The sequence below is a fragment of the Chlorocebus sabaeus genome, chromosome 1 (genome assembly GCF_047675955.1).
Source record: "Chlorocebus sabaeus isolate Y175 chromosome 1, mChlSab1.0.hap1, whole genome shotgun sequence".
NCBI lineage: Eukaryota > Metazoa > Chordata > Mammalia > Primates > Cercopithecidae > Chlorocebus > Chlorocebus sabaeus.
The window spans coordinates 72,096,824-72,117,645 of record NC_132904.1 but is presented as its reverse complement, the minus strand read 5'-3'; the positions used below and the strand labels follow the sequence as shown (position 1 = coordinate 72,117,645).

Below are 20,822 nucleotides of genomic sequence, written 5' to 3'. Positions count from 1 at the left end.
TCTTTTCATAGAATCATCCATTAGACATGTGTGCCTGTGTTTAGTTTCCTATCAGTGGGCTTTAAATTGTATACCAAGTCATAGATATGCCACTGATAACTAAAACTAGGCCAGGGCTGGTGAAACAGGTTAGGTGCTTTAGGTACATTCTAGCTGTCATAGGAAGATCACAGAAATGAGGAGGCTGTTTTCCTCTGATTCCCCTCAGCCGACCACCTGTCCAATGCTGCTGGTTTCCCAGAGCGACTGGTTGGAGATGTCTGAGGAAGAAAGTTCAAGGTGTAGGGATAGTCTATTTGGAATTTGACTTTCCGTTTCTGAGAGACCCAAGGGGGCATAGATGTAGTGGCAAGTGTGGCGATGTTTACTCTCCCTTCCTGAACCGCTCTGGTCTGCTCCCCAGAAAGGGCAGCAGTGCCAGGCCTCAGGTCAGGGAGAATGTCTGTGACTTAGCTGCAGACTAGGAGACTGCTCTGCTAACTAATTAGCAAGCAGCTTTGACCTCATTAATATATAAAAGCAGCTCTCAGTATATTCCGTGTCGTGTGTGTGTGTGTGTGTGTGTGTGTGTGGCCAAAGCCCCCAGGGGTGGCAAGTGCCACCTTAGCTGTGCTAGAGTTGTGTTGTAGGAATTAGGGAGTTGTTGTGGAAAAAAAAAAAAACCCAGTGCTTGTGAGGGAACGCAAAATAGTTACCAGAAAAATAAAATTTGCCAATGTGATGTGTATATTGCTCAGCACACTCTATATCTCCTGTCCTTAAAATTCTCTCGTCCCTGGCATTCTGACATGCTGGGCTGCCATCCAGTGTCAAGCCCTGGCGCAGGCTTGCTCTTCTTTTATAATGAAAGGGGTAAAGAGTGAGGGTCTCACAGTTCCTTACCTCAAAGTCCCTTTAGGTCATTCTGGTTTGGAGGAAGTGGAACCTCCACAAACTCTCTCTTATTCTGACCATTCAGGCAGCAAAGTCTCTGCTTACATCATTTTGGTTGTCACCTTGGGTCTGAGTGAGAAGTCTTTTGCAAATTAATTTGGCATGTGCTACGTGAGCCGTAATTATGAACAGAATAGGAATACCAGAAATGAAGTCATTGGTGAGGCCCACTGCGACCTTCCTTTCTATCTCAGGGTTTGAAACTGTGAGGAAGGAGAAGTATGAAAAAAGGTAGAAAATGCCGGTGGGTTTCCGTGTTTATGAGTCACAGATTTTGAAAGCTATCAGGAAATGACTGGAGTGGATCTCAGTACTGATTCCAACTCTTTGCCAGCTAATCTTAACATTTACCAGAAAGCTCTAGCAACATGATCTTAATTGTATCCAGAGAATTTGCCAATGTATGTTCAGTCTCTCAAGATTTGGCATTAGTCAGACATGTTGATGCTAGCCACAGTTTGGATTTCTCCATAGAATAATCTTTTATTTTTGCAGATCAAGTAAATCAGAGTTTACAATGCACAGAGGATCATTCATTTAGCATTCTCTTGCTAGAAGCCTGTGTGCCAGGCACTGTGCTGGGCGTGGTGGGCAGTATAAAGAAATCTGTCTCCACAGCCACACAACCAGAGGGTGCACATGACTTGATCCCTGTGACCAAGTCAAGTTGGTGTTGCCCAAATCGCAGTCTGCCCTAAGGGTCCCACAGGCTTCCCCACCCCCCAACCCCCACTCACTGCCCCAGGGACCAACTTCCTACCCTGCCCACCCGAGGCTTTAGAGGACCTGTAGAATGTCTTTTTCAACCTGTCAGTATCCCCTTCTGTTTAACACACCCACTGAGAAAACCCTGTTTGTAGTTCACTTTGACTCTTGAATGTGTCGCTTCAATGGCAAGAAACTTCCTTTGATTTCTACTGTTTACAAATAAAACTCAGCCAGTCTCATTCTATATCCCAAACATACTGAATGAAACTGATTTTGGTTCCACAAGCAGTGTTTGGGTGTTGCCTTCCTGAAGGTGACCAAGCTTCCAATGCTTGTCCCACTGGTCTCTGTACATTTCCCTGTGGTTCCCCGTCCTTCCCTGGCGAGGGAGCAGGGACTGAAGCTTTCCTGCTGTTTTCCTGCCTGCAAAAGCAGCCCCAAGAGCTGTGCATTGGCTTCCCTCAGCAATCCGTCCTCTGTCCGTGCTCCCATTTGGTCCACATAGCTTTGCCTCTCTGAGGCAGACAGGAAGTGTCTAATTATGATTTTGTGGCCTGGGTTTTGTTGCATACCACAGATTGTCTATGTAACGTGTAGCGCACACCTCTCTTGGTGCTATTTCATTCCCGCTGTAAAAGAATGACAAAAATATTCATGTATAGCCAATTGATTGTGACGTGCTTGTGGTCTGTGCTTGCTCAGAAAAACAAACAGACAAACAAACAGTTTTTCCAATTATAAATAAATGCTAAAGACGAACACCACTTTCTTGATCTTATTTCCTTGATGAGGCCCACCTGAGTAGGTGAAGGAACGAACCTTTTCCATTTGAGCCATTCTCTGCAAGATGAGCTGTGCCCTGCAGTCTTCCTGGGGCTCTCCATAATGCAGCTTGACTCTTTTAGATTGCCTCTCAGATACTATTTGCAAGCAGTCAGAGCTAAGTGTTGGGAAAGCGAAGATGGACCGGGAGACGCACTGGCCAACAAGGTAGTGTAACGTTCTGATCCCATGTTGCCGGGAAGAGTGACTGCCTGCCCCCAGCACCACCTTGCCATGCTGGGAGGCTGGGCTCTGACTCTTTGCCTCCTTCCTGTTGACTGGCAGGACTGTCGTTTCTGGCTTTTTCTCCTCCCAAGGGATGGCAGAGATGCCTTCACTTGCTCAGTTAATCTATGGTCATTATGGATGTTCCACCCTTAGGGGGCTGGCTCACTGTGGGTTGTGCAGGTGACAATCACGTGTGTGCCTTATGTGGGGGTGCTGAAACAGCCACCAGAGAGGCAACCAAGTAAAGTAACAACAGATCAGGTAGTTGGGAACTCAAATGAAGGACAGGCTTCTTCCAACAAGGGCTGGGGAGTTGCGGAAGGCTTTGTGGCAGAGGGAGGCCTGGAAAGCAGCTGGGGTGTGGATATGTAAGGGCAAGGCCGCCGCAGGGAGCAAAGCTGGGTGGGAACCTGAAAGCTAGGGCCAAGTTTGCCCACTTTGTTATCCTTCTGGTAAAGTGGAAGACAAAAGATTTTATACTCTTCATTTTTCCAACATATGTTGATTGAATACCTATTATGTGCCAGGCACTGTGCTGGGCACTAGGGAAACCAGGATGACTGAGACCCTGCCTCTGATCACAGTGGGGCACGAAGGAGGAGGCCATTCTAGCTGGTTCCATGGATCAGGGAGGACTTCAGCGATGGGTAGGTGTTGACCAGGTGAACAGAGCTGGGGGTGACCAAGGCATGCCAGACAGAGGGGTCTGCCCAAGCAAAGGTTGGAGGGTGGGGGCTGTCAAACGCCAGATGAACTTAAGTTCTGGGGGGTAGTTCCCTTGGGGGGGTCATGGCCCAGGCTGGAGAGTGGCAGAGCTCGGTGGTGGAGAGGCCTGGTGCACGTGAGTGGGCGGTTGCTAACTGGGATCTCCATTTCCATTTGCCCAGATTGCACCCACACCTCTGCATGCTCCCCTGTCATGTTTCTCTCGCTTGCTTACGCGTCAGGCGACACCACAGATCCTCTCTTGCTCTAAGCTAGGAGCCCTAGGGTGGACTTTTATTGCTGGACCTGATTGCTGAGTTTTGGGGGAGGCAGGGGTAGAAATCAATCAAGGGTGGTATAAATGAAAAGTCGTATGTATTTGTTTTCCACATGAATAGAAAACATCCCACCCACCTGTCTACTTTTGTATGAGGCAGAAAACACAAAAGCTGCTCAAGAAATAAAACAAATACATAAAAGCATATTATTAAGCTCTATTTTGACGAGTTAAGGGAGAGAGACAAAACGGGGATTGACAGAGGTGGTAAGAAAGACAGGCGAGACGTGAGAGGTAGAAATAGTGGCACAGAGAGAAAAAGACACGGGAAGGCACACATATGAAGACACCTAGAGTAACCTAAGAGAGTGCGAGAAGGTGAGACATACTCAGAGTCAGAGAAAGGACAAGCATTGGGCAATGGAGGAGGCAGGAAGGCAAGGGCCTTGCCAGCTTTGTCAGTGCTGCCCATGCACTCAGGGCTCCCCCAGAGGCTCTTCTACCTGTGGTTCCCACCATGCTCCCCTCTGCTGCCCAGAGCCCCAGGAGGCGAATCTGTAACCCATCGCTCACATTGCCTCCCCCAACAGCAAACAAACAAAATTCAAACCAGCCCCCTATTTTCAATGAAAATAGGTCATTGTTGCTAAGTTAGCTATAAATGTATTTCAATTCTTCCTTAGAGTTTGTGTGTTCTTTGTGAAATTCTTCCCTCTTTTGTTTCACTAAGGTTTAAGAATTTACAACCTGCTTCTCATAGATTTGAGGAGTGTCAAGTCCCATTTCACAAAGTCTATGGACTCCTTTAGTGTGTCACTGTGGTTTAAGGCTCCTTTTACTGCTAAAATGCCTTAAAGCAGTTCACATTTTTAGGACCATAGGCAGAGAAGTTTCTTTCAGGATGTAACCAGTGGACCATCTGCGTTAAAGCAAGGCTCCAGCCCTAGCACCACCTGAGACCAGTAGGGCTAGAAAGTGGCTAGGGCAGCCAAGGCCACTGAAAAGGAAAGACAGCTATTTCAAACAAATGGAGCCCAAACTCTGCTCTCACAGAACCAGGCAAGTGATCCAGGCCCCACTTCCACCACACTGCCATTTGCTGCATATATCCTCATAACACCTAGACCATCCTAGAATTCCTACACCAGGGAGAAGTAGAATTAACACCGTTACGTACTGTGTTATTTACCCTGTGAATACTGGTTAACATGGACAGTGCTCTTAGGTGTTTACAAGGTTCATGGGTGGAAATCAGTGCTGCTGTGCAAACCTGTGTCTCTCACTAACCTCCTGGAGCATTAGTGTCCTCCTCTGAAAATGGGGATACTAATACCCCCTCAGAGGAGCACAGTGAGGATGAAATGACATGAGGGCTGTAGGGAACCCATGGAGGACACTAAACATATCACTTCATGCCCTTCTCCTCCCTATAGAGTACTTGAAAGTACATGTCCACTTTCTGATAGATATATACTTAGCTGTGAGTAATACATGAGGTTGATTGAGGCAAACATTCTTAAGAAGATTGCTTTTAAAGAATTACAGCTATTGAATTACCTTGAGTCCACAGACCTAAATGATAATATTCTAACAATTTATATGTATGCATTGCTTACGAAGCATTTCTTTCTGTGACATTCCACTGAACCCTCCCAATGTTATGGGGCAGGTGTTGGACTCAGGTAACAGAGGAGAAAGGGAAGCTCAAAGAGGAGGGGGCACCTGCCAGCTTGATCAGGCTTGGAAGATGGAGGAAGCACTGGAATCTAGGCTTCCAGCTTCATAGCCTGCTGTCTCTCCCTCTCACCTGAAGGAGGCTGGGCTGGCCTGAAAAGAATCAGGTTTCAGACAAGTGGGACTCCCAGTAAAAACTAAGCCCATACCCCACAGTGCCACACTCTGGCTGGGCCATTCCAGGTCCTCCAGCAGGCTTGCCTAGTACCCTTTTTAAATCTTGGGACCCAGATATTAACTGAGGGAAAATAAGAATGGGGTTAGGTCTTTACACATCTGACTGAGACATCCTGGCTGTACTGACCAGTCATCACAGCCAATACACAGTTTTTCTCCTTTTGGTACTAGCTTGCCTGGGTGACTGCAATGTAGGTTACTAAATGCAGAATGGTCCAGCAGATTCTTCATTCATAAGAAATATACTCAGTCCTGGAGGTACCAAGATAAAACTGGTATCCATTATTATCTGCAGTATGTGGGTATTGGATCTGAGACTGCCATTTTGAGCATTTGATTTCAGTCAGTGGAATTGAACTTAAATTTCTGTCCCTTGTCCTCATGTAATGGGTCTTGATTACTTGTTAACCTGGCATTGTATATAGTGATCTCAACAGATGGTCCCAGAACTCTTACCTGGGGCCAAGAGAGCTTCAGATGCTGAGATTTAAAAGTTACTGCCACTGCTTGCTACTGGTTTAAGCTGCTAGAGGGATCTTTATGCAAATCTGACCATGTCACCCCGTGCTTTAAACCATCCGTGGGCTCCTCGTGGCGCAGAAGCTTCTTGTTCCCTCGGTGCACCATGCTGCTTCTCACCTCCATGCCTTTACCCTCGCTGTCCACCTGCCCGGAATGCCCTTCTCCTGCTTCTCCACCTGGCTAACTCATCCTTCAAGACTCCGCTCAGGGGACAGCTCCAGGAAGCGTTTCCCGCACCTCCCAAGCTGGGTAAGCTGCTCCCTGTGTGTCTTCATGATGGAACTTGCCACATGTACTGTGTCATCTGCTCATGTGTATGTCCCCCCATTAGACCGTGCTCCTCCAGGGCAAGGGCCAGGTCTCTCTGTTCACCTTTGTAGCCCTAGCTCCTGGCCCAAAGCCTACCACAGAGAGTGTCTTCTAAAGTGCTCGTTGAATGAAAAATGAGTGAGTGAATGAATGATAAGATTCACTATCTGCCTCCACATTCACCATGGTGCCTCCACAAGGCTCTTCTCTGACTAATAACTGTCTCTGCTCCCATGAAAGGGGCAGTTTTGTGAGAGGTCACGGCAACTGTGGAGCAAAGAGCAGTCAATGGCTGGTTTTATACTGGCTGGCCTCTGTTCAGGCCTGCATACCTCTGTACTTTAGATAGCCACTTTTTCTAAACAGTCTTGATTGCATAAAATCATGGGCCCTTGGTTACAGGGTAATCTAAGAGGTTGGCCAATCCCACTCCCTGCTCAGTTCAGGGCTCCTAACTCTAGGGTGACAGGACCCTCCCCATCACCACACATTTCATAGGCATGTCTAATTCCAAGCAAGGATTACAACCAATAGGCCTGGTTCTAAATCCAAGCTCTACTATTTACTAGCTATGTGACCTTAACTGAGTCTCTTAATTTCTTTAAGCCTCCAATAGATAGCAATAATACAAATATCAATCACTCTCTGAATATATTTGGTTCCCAAATTCAGGAAGTAAAAATTTGGCCAGCAAGGGATAACATGTTATTTCAATTTGTTTGTTTCCAGAGTTCAGGATAGCAGGTGGCCAGAGCTCTGATAGCAAGGAATACCTGATTCCCAGGCCTGCAGTGAGGGCCCTGTGGGGAGGCATGCAAAAGTCCTCTGCAAACTGGAATGTGCAACGCCCTTGCCAATAGCTCATGTTATGGGTAGTTTTGCTGACCACAGCTTCCCAGTTAATTACTGCCCTGATCCCCCGCAGTATGGCAGCTGGAGCTACACAAGGTGAATCCACTCCTTCTGCCACACAATGGCCTGAGATTAAGGCCATCTAGTGTTGGCTCTTGCTGCCTCTTCCCGTCCCCCAGCCCTTCATCTGGCCCTTGCTCTCTAAGCACACCCTATAAATCACCTGGTGCAGATCCATTTCTGCAATTCCACGTTCATTTGGAGTGATCCCCTCTGGACACAGGAAACCAATTTTGATTAATTGCTCAAGATCTGATCCTTTGCTTTAGATGGGGGTTGGGGGAAGACAATGATTGATTTGCAAGTTCCCAGGAGCATAGTGTTAGACAAGAATTGAGCGCTGCCTTAGTCCAACACTTTACATTTTAAAAAGGGTCATTAGCAGAATTATTAGATTCCTGGCAGCCCACTGGGACAATCTACTGTGCCTTTGACTTTGCCTTCTTGGTGCTAAAACAATCGAGAATGCTTTTAAAAATATTTCTCATACAATTGGAAATTTATTTAGTTCTTGTTAGCAGGCCAAATCTAGAAAAGGTATTTAACAATGACAAAAATAAATAGGTAAATAACCACAAAGAAAACATAACCACCTAGCCACCTACCCACCTAGTGCAACCATTTCCCTGAATTTCAGAAGAACATGTCTGCCTGGAGGGAAGCCGGAGTGGCAGGGAAAGACCTGAACTAGGAACTCGCCCCAGATCTTGATTCAACTTTTGTAATATGCAGAGTTGCCACAGCCTAGGGAGAGGGAATGAACCCTTACTTGGCCTTTACACACTTCCTCTCATTAAATCCTCACAGTAAGGTTAGAGTCTGCAGGTGTCACTCCCATTTACAGATAAAGAAATCAGACCTCGATGATTAAGGAACAAAGTCACACAACTTGTAAGTGGTGAGCCAGGATATGAACCTAGGTTTGGGTGACCCTAAAACCCATTCCTTGTCCAGGACTTGGGACTATCTGTAGGATTCCCATCGTAAACATGTGCATCCCCCTGAAACAGCAGCCTCCTCCTCTGTCCCTCGCCTGCTCTGAAACGTTCGATGACTCTCCATCCTCTAGTCTATGGCAAATGAGTCACAAGAAGGTCACAGATGCTGTTGATCTACACAGTTCTCTCCTTCCACCCCTGACCCAGAATTAAGTCTTGTGGAGGCAGCATTTCTCCTAACTGTGGTCCTAGCCGGTGTTTCCGTGTGATGAGCCACATCTGGCGGACTCAGTGTGACCCTGGGCTGGTAGACTGATTGGCAGCTGCACAAGTAGGGCTTCCAGGTGTGAATGTGGATGGGCACTCTTAGGCAGGACGCCACTGCTTTCTGGGGCTAAGGTCTTCTTTTTCAGGGTTGGCTGAATGCTAGGAAGTAAATGTGGCGGGTAGGGGGCGCTGTGCAGTGGGAGTAGCCAGCCAGGTTGTTGGGGGCCTGGGCCCAGAGGGGGCAACTCTCTAAGGAGATGCAGTTGGGAGCTCTGAGCTGGGACCTGCAAAAGTCATTGGCTCCAGCCAGAGCCAGTCAGAGTCATCTCAAGCCGAACCCAGTCCAGACATCTGCAGACAAATTTGGAATCTCTGTATCTGTATATCCCACCAGGAGGGATATTATAGAGGGGAAAGAGCTCCTCCATTAAGGTCATGACTTTGCCCGAACTCACTACGTGACTTTGGGCAACTTACTTCTGCTTTCTGCACCATGTTTTCGCTTCTGGAAGGCAAGGTGAGGACTTTCTGTCTGCCTGGCTGACACCGTTGTTGTGAGAATCAAATGCCTTGTATGTGAAGTTATCTCAGAAACCTTAAAGAGATGTTATCATTTGGAGGGACAAAAAAGGTGCTGAGTTAAAAATAGGAAAACATTTTTATGTTATGTAAATGCGGTTGTTAGAATTTGATTTTGCATGAGCTATTTTAAAGCTCCTCATTGGACAGTGAATAAAGAGAAGTGAATAAAGAGAAGAACCTGGAACTGATTCCTCAGTCATGGAGGAGGGGTTTGGACGGCAAGGGATGGTGTTTGGGCAGCCTGCACTGATAAAGCTGGAGCTGCTTGGGCTGATCATTGGAGGTGTAGACTCCAGGGCAGAGGAGGTGTGGCCTGTGTGGAGACCACACCTACAATATGGCTTTCAGTTCTGGAGTTGCACTTTCCAAGGGACAGAGCCAACTGAGACACGTTGTAAGGAGGGCAGTTGAGATGTGAGGGCTGTGAGAACCAAGTCTGAACTGTTGTGGGGCATATGTTACTTGGAGAAGCCAGGGATACAGACCCAATTGCTGCCCCATTCAAATACCTGAAGGGCTGTCCTGGGGCAGCCAGCAGGGCATTCACTAAAAGGGTGGCTCCAGAGTGCAAAACAGGGATCAGTGCAGAGATAGGAAGGAGTGGAGCTGACTGTAATGCAGACTTCTGCTCAGGTCTAACCAGTGGCCACTGAGGAGGAGGCTGCCTCACCAGGCATGTGCAGCCCCCACCAGGCAGTGCGAGCAGCAACTGGGCAGCCACCTGCCAGGGAGACTGCAGCAGTGGCTCAGGAGACCCGTGGCCCAGCAGTCTGTCCTTCCAGCCCTGGGCGCCTTTGATTTGGCTTGTGGAGTTGTGCTTTTATGGAATAGAGAGGGAAGACTTCTCCAACAGAGTGACAGCTTGGCCCCTAATAAGACCTTTGAGCCTCTCTGGTTTGACGAGATACAGGCCGATAAAGTTTAGGGCCCAGCTTGGAGGTGGTGCCTGTACCCGGGTGGTGGCGTCATGTTTGTGGTGTGTGTTGACAGGTCTATCTCCTGCCTCACTCTAGGAGCTCAAGTCAGGGGTTGGCTCTCATTCACTTCTGTGTCCCCAGTGAGGGCCTGACACAGAGCAGGGTCTCAGTAGATTTGTTCAGTGAATGGATAAAAGAGAAGAAATTAAAAGTGAATAAAGAGAAGAAGCTACAGCAGCCATGTGTTTTTCCCACAAATATCTGCCAGGTACTACAATGAGCCAGACCCTGTGCTAGATACTCGTGATGCAAAGACGAAGAAAACACAGTCCCACGGGCTAGCAGGAGAGGCAAATAATTACCAAGCAACAGGATAATTACTAAAAGAGGAGCTCCCACAGAGTCCTGTTGAGGAGAGAGGCGGAGCGAGAGTTGTTTTGAGAACTCCTGTCTCCTGCAGATTCTTCATAAGAATAATGAGCCTTTCAAAGATAGTTTCCTTGGCAATCCCCCTTGGCAGCTGTGTTTCCATCACGTGTTAGGAGCTTTGTTTGTGTCTAAGAATTATGAGCACGTGTATGGGGCCCATGGAGGCAGGCAGCAAGGGAACAGAGCCCTGGAATCACCCTGTCTCTGTCCATGTCCTGCCAGGGGCCCTGTGGTGCCATTGGCCTGGGCCTCGCTGTTCCCCTCCTGCCCATCTTTTCTCCAAGTGAGTTTGCTCCATCTCTTCCACCTGCCTGCTGAGATGTTGAGAGGCCCATGTTTTAGTGCTGGACCTGGAGAGTCACTTGCCCATTCTGGGCCAAGTTTCCATCTGTGGAGCAACACAATTGGACCAGATCGCCAAGTTGCCCTTTGGAATTAACATTTGCTAAACGTCACCTGTATTCCAGAGGCCATGCCATGAGCATTCATATAACCTAATCCTCCCTAGAAGGTGGACCTGCTAATCCTCCTTTTATAGATTAGGAAACTGAGGCCTGGAGATGTGAGCCCCTGATGCCATCCTATGGCTAGGAAGGGGTTGAATTCACATTCAAACCCAGCTCTTCTGGCCTCAAGCCCAGTCAATGCACTGTCTCTTTAGCAGGTTACTTTTTACATCATGAGAAATAATATATGTTAAAACGTCTGGCACCAAGCCTGGCCCATAGTTATTGCTCAGTTTCTTTCTTCCTCAAGGCTTTTCCACACTGCCCCACACTCCCACACTTCCCTGGGAAGGCAGGGGATTCAAGGACAGGGTCCATAGGCTCCCTGCTTTCTGAATGGAGCCCTATGCCAGGAGCATTGCCGCAGCTGTTGGCTGCTTTGATGGTGCAACAGGAGACAATCTGGGAAGAAAAAAACACATGGATGGACTATAAGACTGGAATTGTGTGCAAGGGCAGGAATCAGTGGGAGGGAGTGAAGTCCTTTCTCCATCCAGTGGAGGGCAGGGCTCAGTAATCCTGCTTCTAGACTCTGGAAAGTATGGATCCAATGTCAGTGTGTGTGCACTCAGGAGGCATTGCCTGTCTCCATGGAAACAGGAAGAAGGGCAGACAATGAAGTGTCTAAGACAAGATGTCTCATATAACCTTGGAACATTAAGTTTTGCAAATAGGACAGAGCCTGGCACAGAACAGTCTCTTTATTCATTCACTCAAGTGTTGAGTCAGAACCCACCTGGGCTCCGGTACTGTTCATTTAAGGTACAGAGGATACAATGATGTGCAAAACTGACATGGTCCCCACCCTCTGGACACTTCAGTCTAATGGTAGAAACATTAATCCAAAAGAATACAAGGAATTCACTGAGATAAGAGAGGAAAACAAGTGCCAGGGACTAGGAGAGCCTGTAGCAGGGGGCTGGCCATGACTGTGGGGTCAGGGAAGGCTTCCCAGGGCAGTGCTTCAGTGAGCTGAGAGAGGACAGCTGAGTAGACACTAGCCAGGTGAAGAGGGAACAAGAGAATATTCCAGGAGGACACAACTGCATGTGCAAGAGCTGTAAAATGGGAAGGAGCAGGGCTTGTTGAAGGAACAGAATGCTGGGCACAGAGAGCCAGGAAAGGCAGGAAGGAGAGGGGTGAAGGGGTAAGGAAGCAGGTAGATTGGCCAGCTAGGTGGGGCTGTGTAACAGATTTTCTTCTTTATTCTTGGTATAAGGAGGAGGTATTGAAGGGTTGTGAGCAAGGAAGGGACAAGATAGGGTTTGCTCTCTTAAAAGATCATTCTGATTTCTGTATGAAGAATGGATTGGAGGAGAGCAAGAATAGATGGAACAGGGGACAGCAGTTAGGAGGCTGTGACAGTGGTCCAGGGAGATGATGGCATAGCAGGTAGTAGGGGAAGGGAAGGAGGGAAAGAAGTGGGAATATTCAAGAGATAAATGTTAGGAGCTGAAATCAGTGGGAACTAATGGATGGGGTGAGGGTTTTGAGGGAGAGGGAGTTATCAAGGATGAATCTGAGTTTCTGGCAGGGGCTAGGGAATAGAGGATGAACCAGTTTTCAGCAACAATAATTTTTAAAACTTTCCATTTTGCCTTCTTTGTTTCAGATACTGTGCTGAGCATTGGGGCTGCAGGCAAGGAGGTTGGCCCCTGCCTTCAGGGCGCTCACTGTCTAGCAGGGGAGGCTGGCCTGCAGTGGGGATATGTGAGAAAGTGCAGGGAGAGACTGTGAGATGGTGCTGCAGCAGGGATGCAAATGAAACTAATCTGGAGAGACACAGGCAGGAAGACCTGGGAGGAGGTGGGAGCTGAGCTGAGCCTTCAAGGACAGGCAGGGCCCTGACAAAGAAAAGTGGGTGAGGCAGAAACAAAGACACAGCCCTTGCTGGCAGTGTGCAAAACAGCATGAGAGGATGATGCAGGGAAAGTGGGGTTCCCCCAGGACTGCTGTGAGAGTTGAATGACATAAGGTAACAGACGCATGAGCATTTTAGTAAACTGCTATCACAGTTATTACAGAAGTGGACTTATTTGTGCACTATCCAAGCACTCCGAAAATATCAAGAATTATTATTCCAGATGCCCACCTAGCAAAGTCTTCTGTTGTAATAATCCCTGACATTTACATCGTTATCCCCACTTGACAGGTGGGGAAACTGAGGTCTATTGTGGTTAAGCAATTGCCCAAGACCTTTCAGGCAATAAGCAGCACAGAAGCCAAGGTCAGCCCAGCAGGTCGTTGTACTTTCTGAGAGGTTAGTGCTTTCAGGGCGCACAGGCTGGGAGAACGCACCTGTGGCATATGCTGTCTTGAGAATATGTGCTGCTGACCAAGGGCACAAGATTTGGTTGTGCAGGTTGAGCCATGCCCAAGGACAGCTGCCTGTGGCCTGAGTGGGCTGAATGCAGCCTGCTTCTGCTCCCCAAGCCATGAACCAGCTTCCACCCTGAGGGGATGGCTTTGCCTCATTCATACCAGCCTCACTAGAGGAGGTGAGGCACTTTACAGATGGGCGTCTGGCAGGCAACTGGAACCACGTGAGGACCAGTCAGTGTCAGTGAGGATTTCATGGCGCCCTTGAGTGCAGTTTCGTGCATAGAAAAACTGCCCAGGCAGCTTGGATTTTAAAAATAAATGCTTAATAAAAAGTAACAAAAATCAAAAACTTAGTAAAATGTAACAATCTCTTTTAAGGAGGATGTTATAGTTTACTTCAATTGCCCTAAATATAAATTAAATTATAAATAATTTTAAATAAATTAAGATTAAAAATATGGTGACCATTGGCTTGTCATAAAAGTTCCATCATTGTTTAAAAATGTGTAAAACTGTCGTATCTTTCAGCTTTAAATTATACATCTAATTTAATTATTCCATTACACATTTTATATTGGGATTACAAAACTAATCTGTTAGACATTCTAATATACTAAATTATCTTAAACATTACAAATACCTTTGAAGTAAATCTATGCATATTTTTCCTAAACTTTCTTCTTTGTTTTTTTTTTTTTTCCTGGAGCCAGTGTCTTACTGTGTCACCCAGGTTAGAGTGCAGTGGTGTGATCTCACCTCACTTCCACCTCCACCTCCTGGGCTCAAACGATTCTCCCACCTCAACCCCCTGAGTAGCTGGGACTACAGGCACCTGCCACCACACCCAGCTAATTTTTGTATTTTTAGTAGAGATGGGGTTTCACCATGTTACCCAGGCTGATCTCGAACTCCTGACCTCAAGTGATCTGCCCGCCTCGGCCTCCCAAAGTGCTGGGATTACAGGGTTTTTTAAAAACTTAACTCAAAAAAAGTAATATTGGGGACTTGATTTAATTCATCATTTTTAATCTTAATTATAACCTTCCCATGATTAAAGATACCTACTAAAGAAAAAAGTTTTCTAACCTAAGCAATATGGGGTTATGTATCCATGCAAAGTTGAGGTTAGCTCACAGCTGGCTCATTAAACAGAAGAGCCCATTAAACAGAAATTTGGTACATGGCTCAGGAGCCAATGCTGTAAATATCCAGGGAAACGTACTTCCTGGCCCAGGCTGCAGGGCTGGCCTTCTTTGTGACCTCCATGCCAGTAGGAGACTCCAGGCCGATGGCCTACCCTTGGGATAGGTTCTGCAGCCCAAGCCCCTGAGATGGAGTTAAGCTCCCTTTTTTTTCTTTTGTCCCTTCTCAGTTTCCTCACCCTGTTGGGAGGACACCACCCAGGTCGCTTCACAATCTAAGAGAATACCCCTAATCAATTTCCTGCTTGGCTCTATTCTGAATTCGGTTTTTCTTTTTCCTCTCTGACCAGCCACCAGTGACTGGAGGTATTTTAATGCCACTTTTGGATTCCACATGTTTCTCACGGCCTTGCCTGGCTCTCTTCTCAAACACTGAGGTCCTACTGATAGCAGCCAGCTGTGTCCATCTGGCCAGAGCCAACTGTGTTCCATGTCGTACTGAGCCAGAGAGCCGCCCTGGCCCCTTCCATTGTGATGCTCAGGGACAGCAAGGGGAACTGGATGGAGAGGTTGCCTGTGCTGCGTGGACTCTGCTGAGAAATACCAGTCCCGGGGTGACTCAGGATGCTAAATACAGTAAAAAGCTTCTGCATCAGGACAACATAGAAGAATAAAAGTAGTCCAAATACACATAATTTTACTTCCAAGTACATAGAAAAACAACCATAATACTACCTAATAATACTATAGTACAGGGTGCTCTAGGTACTGACCTCTATAGATTTCTGAGTAAATATCATTATACCCAATAAATAGGGTAATAGTAATAGCCACCTTGCATTGAGCACCTACTATGTGCTAGGCGCGCTAAGGGAAAGAGCACAGGCTCCAGGAGTGGAAGGACCCAGGTGCTAGTCCATGGGGGGCCCCTCACTTTCCCCATCACTTGTCCTCTCACGACCTCATTTTCTTCTTCAGACAAGTAAGGGTAAGAAAATCCTTCCTGTGTGCTTCACAGGGCTGCTCTGTTGCTGAAATGAGCTATAAAAGGGAGTCATTTGGAAAGCTGGATGTGTTGTAGGCATGCAAGGGCCTGTGACGCTTGCTGAGCAATGCCACTGTCAAGTGGCAACTTCCAACGTGGCCTGCAAGGAAGGAGTGTGCACTCTAAACCAGAGGGCTCCAGGCTGGCCAGGTCTAAGTGTGGCAACCGCTGTCTTTGAGAGTTAGTGTTGTCACACGCTCTCCACAGTGTGGATGGGCCAGAGGATGAGGCAGACGGCCACAGTGAGGCAGAGGGAACAGTGCCTGAGAATCCTGATGAAAGACTGGGACTTTTGGCTGCAGGGAAATAAGCCCAGGAGCCTTGGAGTTGGTGAGGGCAAGGGTCTCAGGAGAGCAGAGAGAGTCAGAAATGGGAATGGAGTGAGGGGATCAGGGCCTCATCCCTACCTGAATGCGGAGTCCCAGTGAGTCACCTACCAAAGGTTGGGGGTAGTGGGAATGGTGCAGGCAATCACAGGGTGCACTGTCTGTGGAGAATTTAAAGCAATAAAGCTAAAAGCTGCCTGTAGTCCAGCTATTCAGGAGGCTGAGGTGGGAGGATCATTTGAGGTCAGGAGCTGGAGAACAGCCTAGGTGACATAGTGAGACCCCATCTCTACAAAAACAAATAACAAAAAAACTAAGCTGTCCTGCTTTTTGTTATCACCATATGCTGCTCATTCTATACAATGTCAGTGATAAAATACTTTTCCCCTTGCAGGAGGCGGGGAGGGGCATTCCCACTGCTTCCTTTCCTAGTATGCCATGGACCCCTTGCCCCTTCCTGCAGCCAGTGGTTAACAAGGGGGCAGGGAGTCAGGGAGGGAAAAGAACTTGGAAGGCCCTGAGAACAAGGAAAGAGCACCCTGGCCTGTGGGGGCATCTGGTGGGCAGCTAAGATGGGGCTCCCAGGATGGGCCCAATAATCCCAGAAGAAAAAGTAGGAATCTGGATGGAGTGTGGGGTGGACGGGCTGCTGGGATGCCTACTGGATGACTCCGAGTTCAGCTATAGTACTGCCATTGTCACCAGGGTGCTACCCCCTGTGCCACGTGCAGGTTATAATCAATTGGCAAGCACATTGAATGACTGATCCCTGAGCCTTCCCCTCACCCCCCTCTCTCACCCCCACCCACATTCTGTACTGAGAACACAGAAATCAGATTCTCCTGGCTCTCCAGCAAGAGCTGCCCGGCCCAGGCTCCACTAGGCCAAGACTTCTTAGGCAATCTGTACTCTGCCCTGTCCCTGCCTGAGCTCTACTCTCACAGTGATCACCTCTCTCTCCTTTGCAGGAGCCTGGCTCAGCCCGTCAGTGATTCAAGTAAGAATCGAGGTCCTGTAGCCACAGAGCCAGACAAGGATCAAGGTTCTGTGGTCCCAGGCCTTCTGAAAGGTCAAGGTCCTATGGTCCAAGAGCCTCTGAAGAAGCAAGGTTCTGTGGTCCCAGGGCCTCCAAAGGATCTAGGTCCCATGATCCTGTTACCAGTCAAGGATCAAGATCACGTGGTCCCTGAGCCTTTAAAGAATGAAAGCCCTGTTACCTCAGCACCAGTCAAGGACCAAGATCCCTCGGTCCCAGTTCCTCCAAAGAATGAAAGTCCTATGATTCCAGCAAGAGCTAAGGATCAAGGTTCTGTGGTACCAGAGTCTCCAAAGGATCAAGGTCCTAGGATTCCTGAGCCTGTGAAGAATCAAGCTCCTATGGTCCCAGCACCTGTCAAGGATGAAGGTCCCATGGTCTCAGCATCTGTCAAGGATCAAGGTCCCATGGTCCCAGCACCTGTAAAGGACCAAGGTCCCATGGTCCCAGCACCTGTCAAGGATCAAGGTCCCATGGTCCCAGCACCTGTCAAGGATCAAGGTCCCATGGTCCCAGCACCTGTAAAGGACCAAGGTCCCATGGTCCCAGAGCATCCGAAGGATGAAAGTGCCATGGCCACAGCACCCATAAAGAATCAAGGTTCCATGGTCTCTGAGCCTGTAAAGAATCAAGGTTTAGTGATCTCAGGGCCAGTTAAGGATCAAGATGTTGTAGTCCCAGAGCATCCAAAGGTTCACGATTCTGCAGTTGTGGCACCTGTAAAGAATCAAGGTCCTGTGGCCCCTGAGTCTGTGAAGAATCAAGACCCCATTCTCCCAGTACTAGTGAAGGATCAACGCCCCATGGTCCTGCAGCCTCCAAAGAATCAAAGTCCTATAGTCCCTGAACCTCTGAAGAATAAAGTTCCTATAATCCCAGTGCCTCTGAAGGATCAAGATTCTCTGGTGCCAGCACCAGCAAAGGACCAAGGTCCTGCAGTCCCTGAACCTCTGAAGACTCAAGGTCCCAGGGACCCTCAGCTGCCTACTGTCTCACCTCTACCCCGAGTCATGATCCCAACTGCCCCCCATACGGAATACATTGAGAGCTCCCCTTGACACTCACCCCTTGACACACCAATGAAGGAGCTGACAGTGAGAGTGCTCCCCTCCCAGGGGCAGTGAAGACACATATTTAACTGCATGAAACATGTACAGTAGCCTTGCTGGAATCTAATAAAAATGGTCCCTCTGACTCAGCAATGTTTCTGTCTGTCTCTGTTGGGCAGGGGTGCATATGTGTGTACAGGTGAGCCTGTCAGGCTCTGCATTCACCCATCTGGACCAGAGGGGACTGAGAAGCACCAGTTCCTGTGAGTTGTCAGCATGAGACGGGAGTGAGCAGGCGATGCTAGGTTGAAACAGGACCCCATCACGGAGGTGGGCAGAATAAGGCAAGGGTCAGATGCCATGACAGCCTCACAAGTGGTGCCAAATCCCAGCACGCTGAGTCCTGGGTGGCTGAGTTGAAGCCTGCAGATGAAACAGGAGCAAGGACCCACCTGGCACACGGGAATTCTGGATGACAGTTGTTTGCCAAGAGCTCAGCCTTAAAGCTCATCCAGGAGTCAAACTTCTTGAGGAAACCAGGCCTCTGATCATAAGTTTCAGGACACTGTAGAACCTAACACCTGTTACTCCTCATTCAATATTCATGACAGCTCAACCAAGAGCTTCTAAAAAATATACCTAGAGCCGGGAACAGTGGCTCATGCCTGTAATCCCAGCATTTCGGGAGGCCAAGTTGGGTGGATCATCTGAGGTCAGGAGTTCAAGACTAGCCTGGCCAACATGGTAAAACCCTGTCTCTACTAAAAATAGAAAAATTAGCCAGGTGTAGTGGCGGGCGCCTGTAATCCCAGCTACTCAGGAGGCTGAGGCAGGAGAATCACTTGAACCTGGGATGCAGAGGTTGCAGTGAGCCAAGATTGTGCCACTACACTCTAGCCTGGGCAACAGAGTGAGATTCGGTCTCAAAAAAAAAAAAGTGTGAGTGTGTGTGTGTGTGTGTGTGTGTATATCTGAAGTCCCCATTCATTTCTCCATGCAGCAAGCTTGTCCTTAGCATGCACTTTGTGCCAGACTATGCTGAGCACTGGGGTCACTATGGGAAAGAATATTATGACAATAAAACATGGTATGGGATGAGGCCCTAGGACAAGTCAAGGCCTGGCTTTAAGAGGCCAGTGAAGGGAGAACACCTGGCGAGGGCGGCCAGGAAGGCTTTCCAGAGAAAGTAGCTGTGGAGTTCTGATGGAGTCTAGGTAGACAGGGCGGCATGGGTGTGGCTGAGAACTGGGTAACGCTCCCTCTGGAAGTCCCTGAATAAAAGGAATCTGGTTTGCATGAGGACTTGACCAAGGGTATGGCAGGTCTCTGGAGTGGAAAACTAGGACGAGGCAGGGGTGATCCATTTTCTGAATTCCAGGAAATCAGGGAGGGAGTGGGATCGAGTCCTGTAGGCTGTAAGTGTGGTGCTGGCAGGCTGAGGAACAGCCACAGCCAGGCTGTGGGGAGGAAGGCTGGGAGCTGCCAGCGGGCCTGGGGCTCAGCCTCAGTCAGAGGTGGGTCCTGCCGGGATGCCACTGGCATGGGCCACAAGGCTGTACTGCAGCCTCCCTTTCAAAGTCCAGAGCCCCTAAGGAGCTAGGATGGAGGCTTCACCGGTTGCCCCCCCCAAAGCTGGCTCCCAAGGAATACTGCTACTCCTTTCAAAGGAGCTCAGCTCAGTTCTTACAGGAAAATCATCAGAGTAAGTACAGTACGGAGGACACCGAAATCGTCTAGTTTTCTAAGCAAGCCTTCCCCATCCAACTGGCCCCAAGCCTGCCTCCTCACACGTTCCCAACAGCACTAGGGTTTTCTCTACACACACACACAAACACACACATACACAGAGGTTTCTTCACAGCGAGGCTGGCTTTTTTGGCCCAACACAAAAGTAGCCCTCAGAGCTTGCTGCCATATGAGCTCCAATAGTCAGGGACCTGAAGATAAGACAAGGCCACATTGAGGCTAAAGAATTGCATGTGAAGGCCAGGCTCGATGGCTCACGGCTGTAATCCCAGCACTTTAGGAGGCCGAGGCGGGTGGATTATTTGAGGTCAGCCTGTCCAACATGGTGAAACCCCGTCTCTACTAAATATACAAAAATTAGCTGGGTGTAGTGGCAGGCACCTGTAACCCCAGGTACTTGAGAGGCTAAGACACGACAATCGCTTGAACCTGGGAGGCAGAGATTGCAGTGAGCCGAGATCTAGCCACTGCACTCCAGCCTGGGCAATAGAGGAGACTCATTCTCAAAAAAAAAAAAAAAAAAAAAAAAAAAAAAAAACCTTGAGTGTGGACACCCTCCTCCTCCTCCCACTCCTTCCTCTGACCCACACACCAGGTCTCATGACACACACGTTTCCACAGGCCAGGCGGACCGTGGTGCCACCTCTGAGAAGCAAAACAAGGTTTCCCTGAGGGCCTCCGAGACACCCAGGGGCAGATGTCCAGGCCACTGGCTACCAGGGCTTGACCTCTGAAGAGACGTCTGGAAACAGGGCCTGGGAGTCAGCTGCCCCGGGGCTGGGGGGAGGATGGTCACAAGTCCCACATGAAGGACACTGCGCTTCCTCAGAGAGTATCAGAATGGAAAGAGATGTGGGTCCAGTTCCAAGAGGGGCTGGCCCATAGCTGTAAGGAGGAACCAGGGGCCTGTGGTGCCCGGAGTGATTCAATCAGGAGACAGTGAGGCCGGGTCGAAAGCTGGGAGGGCCGGCGCAGATGAGGACTGCGGGGTGGCCGCTAGATCTGGCAGCTTCTACTATGAGCCCAGAGTCAGCCCCTCAACATCTTCATTTGCAAGCCGGTCCCGACTTAGAGCAGCGCCTCTGAGCTGCAGGCATTCCCAGCTCAGTCCAGTCCAGCTCTCCACTACCGAGAAAGAAGGCCCAGTGGGGGAGGGGCTCTGGATCCCCATCCTGGGCTGGGGCAGCGAG

At 48.7% G+C, this 20,822-nt stretch overlaps 1 protein-coding gene across 1 annotated transcript in view; it reads left to right on the top strand.

Moving 5' to 3' along the window:
• MAP6 (microtubule associated protein 6) overlaps window positions 1-18,035 on the top strand; it is an 80,988-nt gene extending 62,953 nt beyond the window's left edge. Inside the window, exon 4 of the mRNA XM_008020186.3 lies at window positions 16,770-18,035. Within this exon, the coding sequence (XP_008018377.2) occupies window positions 16,770-17,895 (1,126 nt within the window). The 3' untranslated portion in view covers window positions 17,896-18,035. The remainder of the gene's footprint in view (window positions 1-16,769) is intronic.
• The last annotated feature ends 2,787 nt before the right edge of the window (window positions 18,036-20,822 follow it).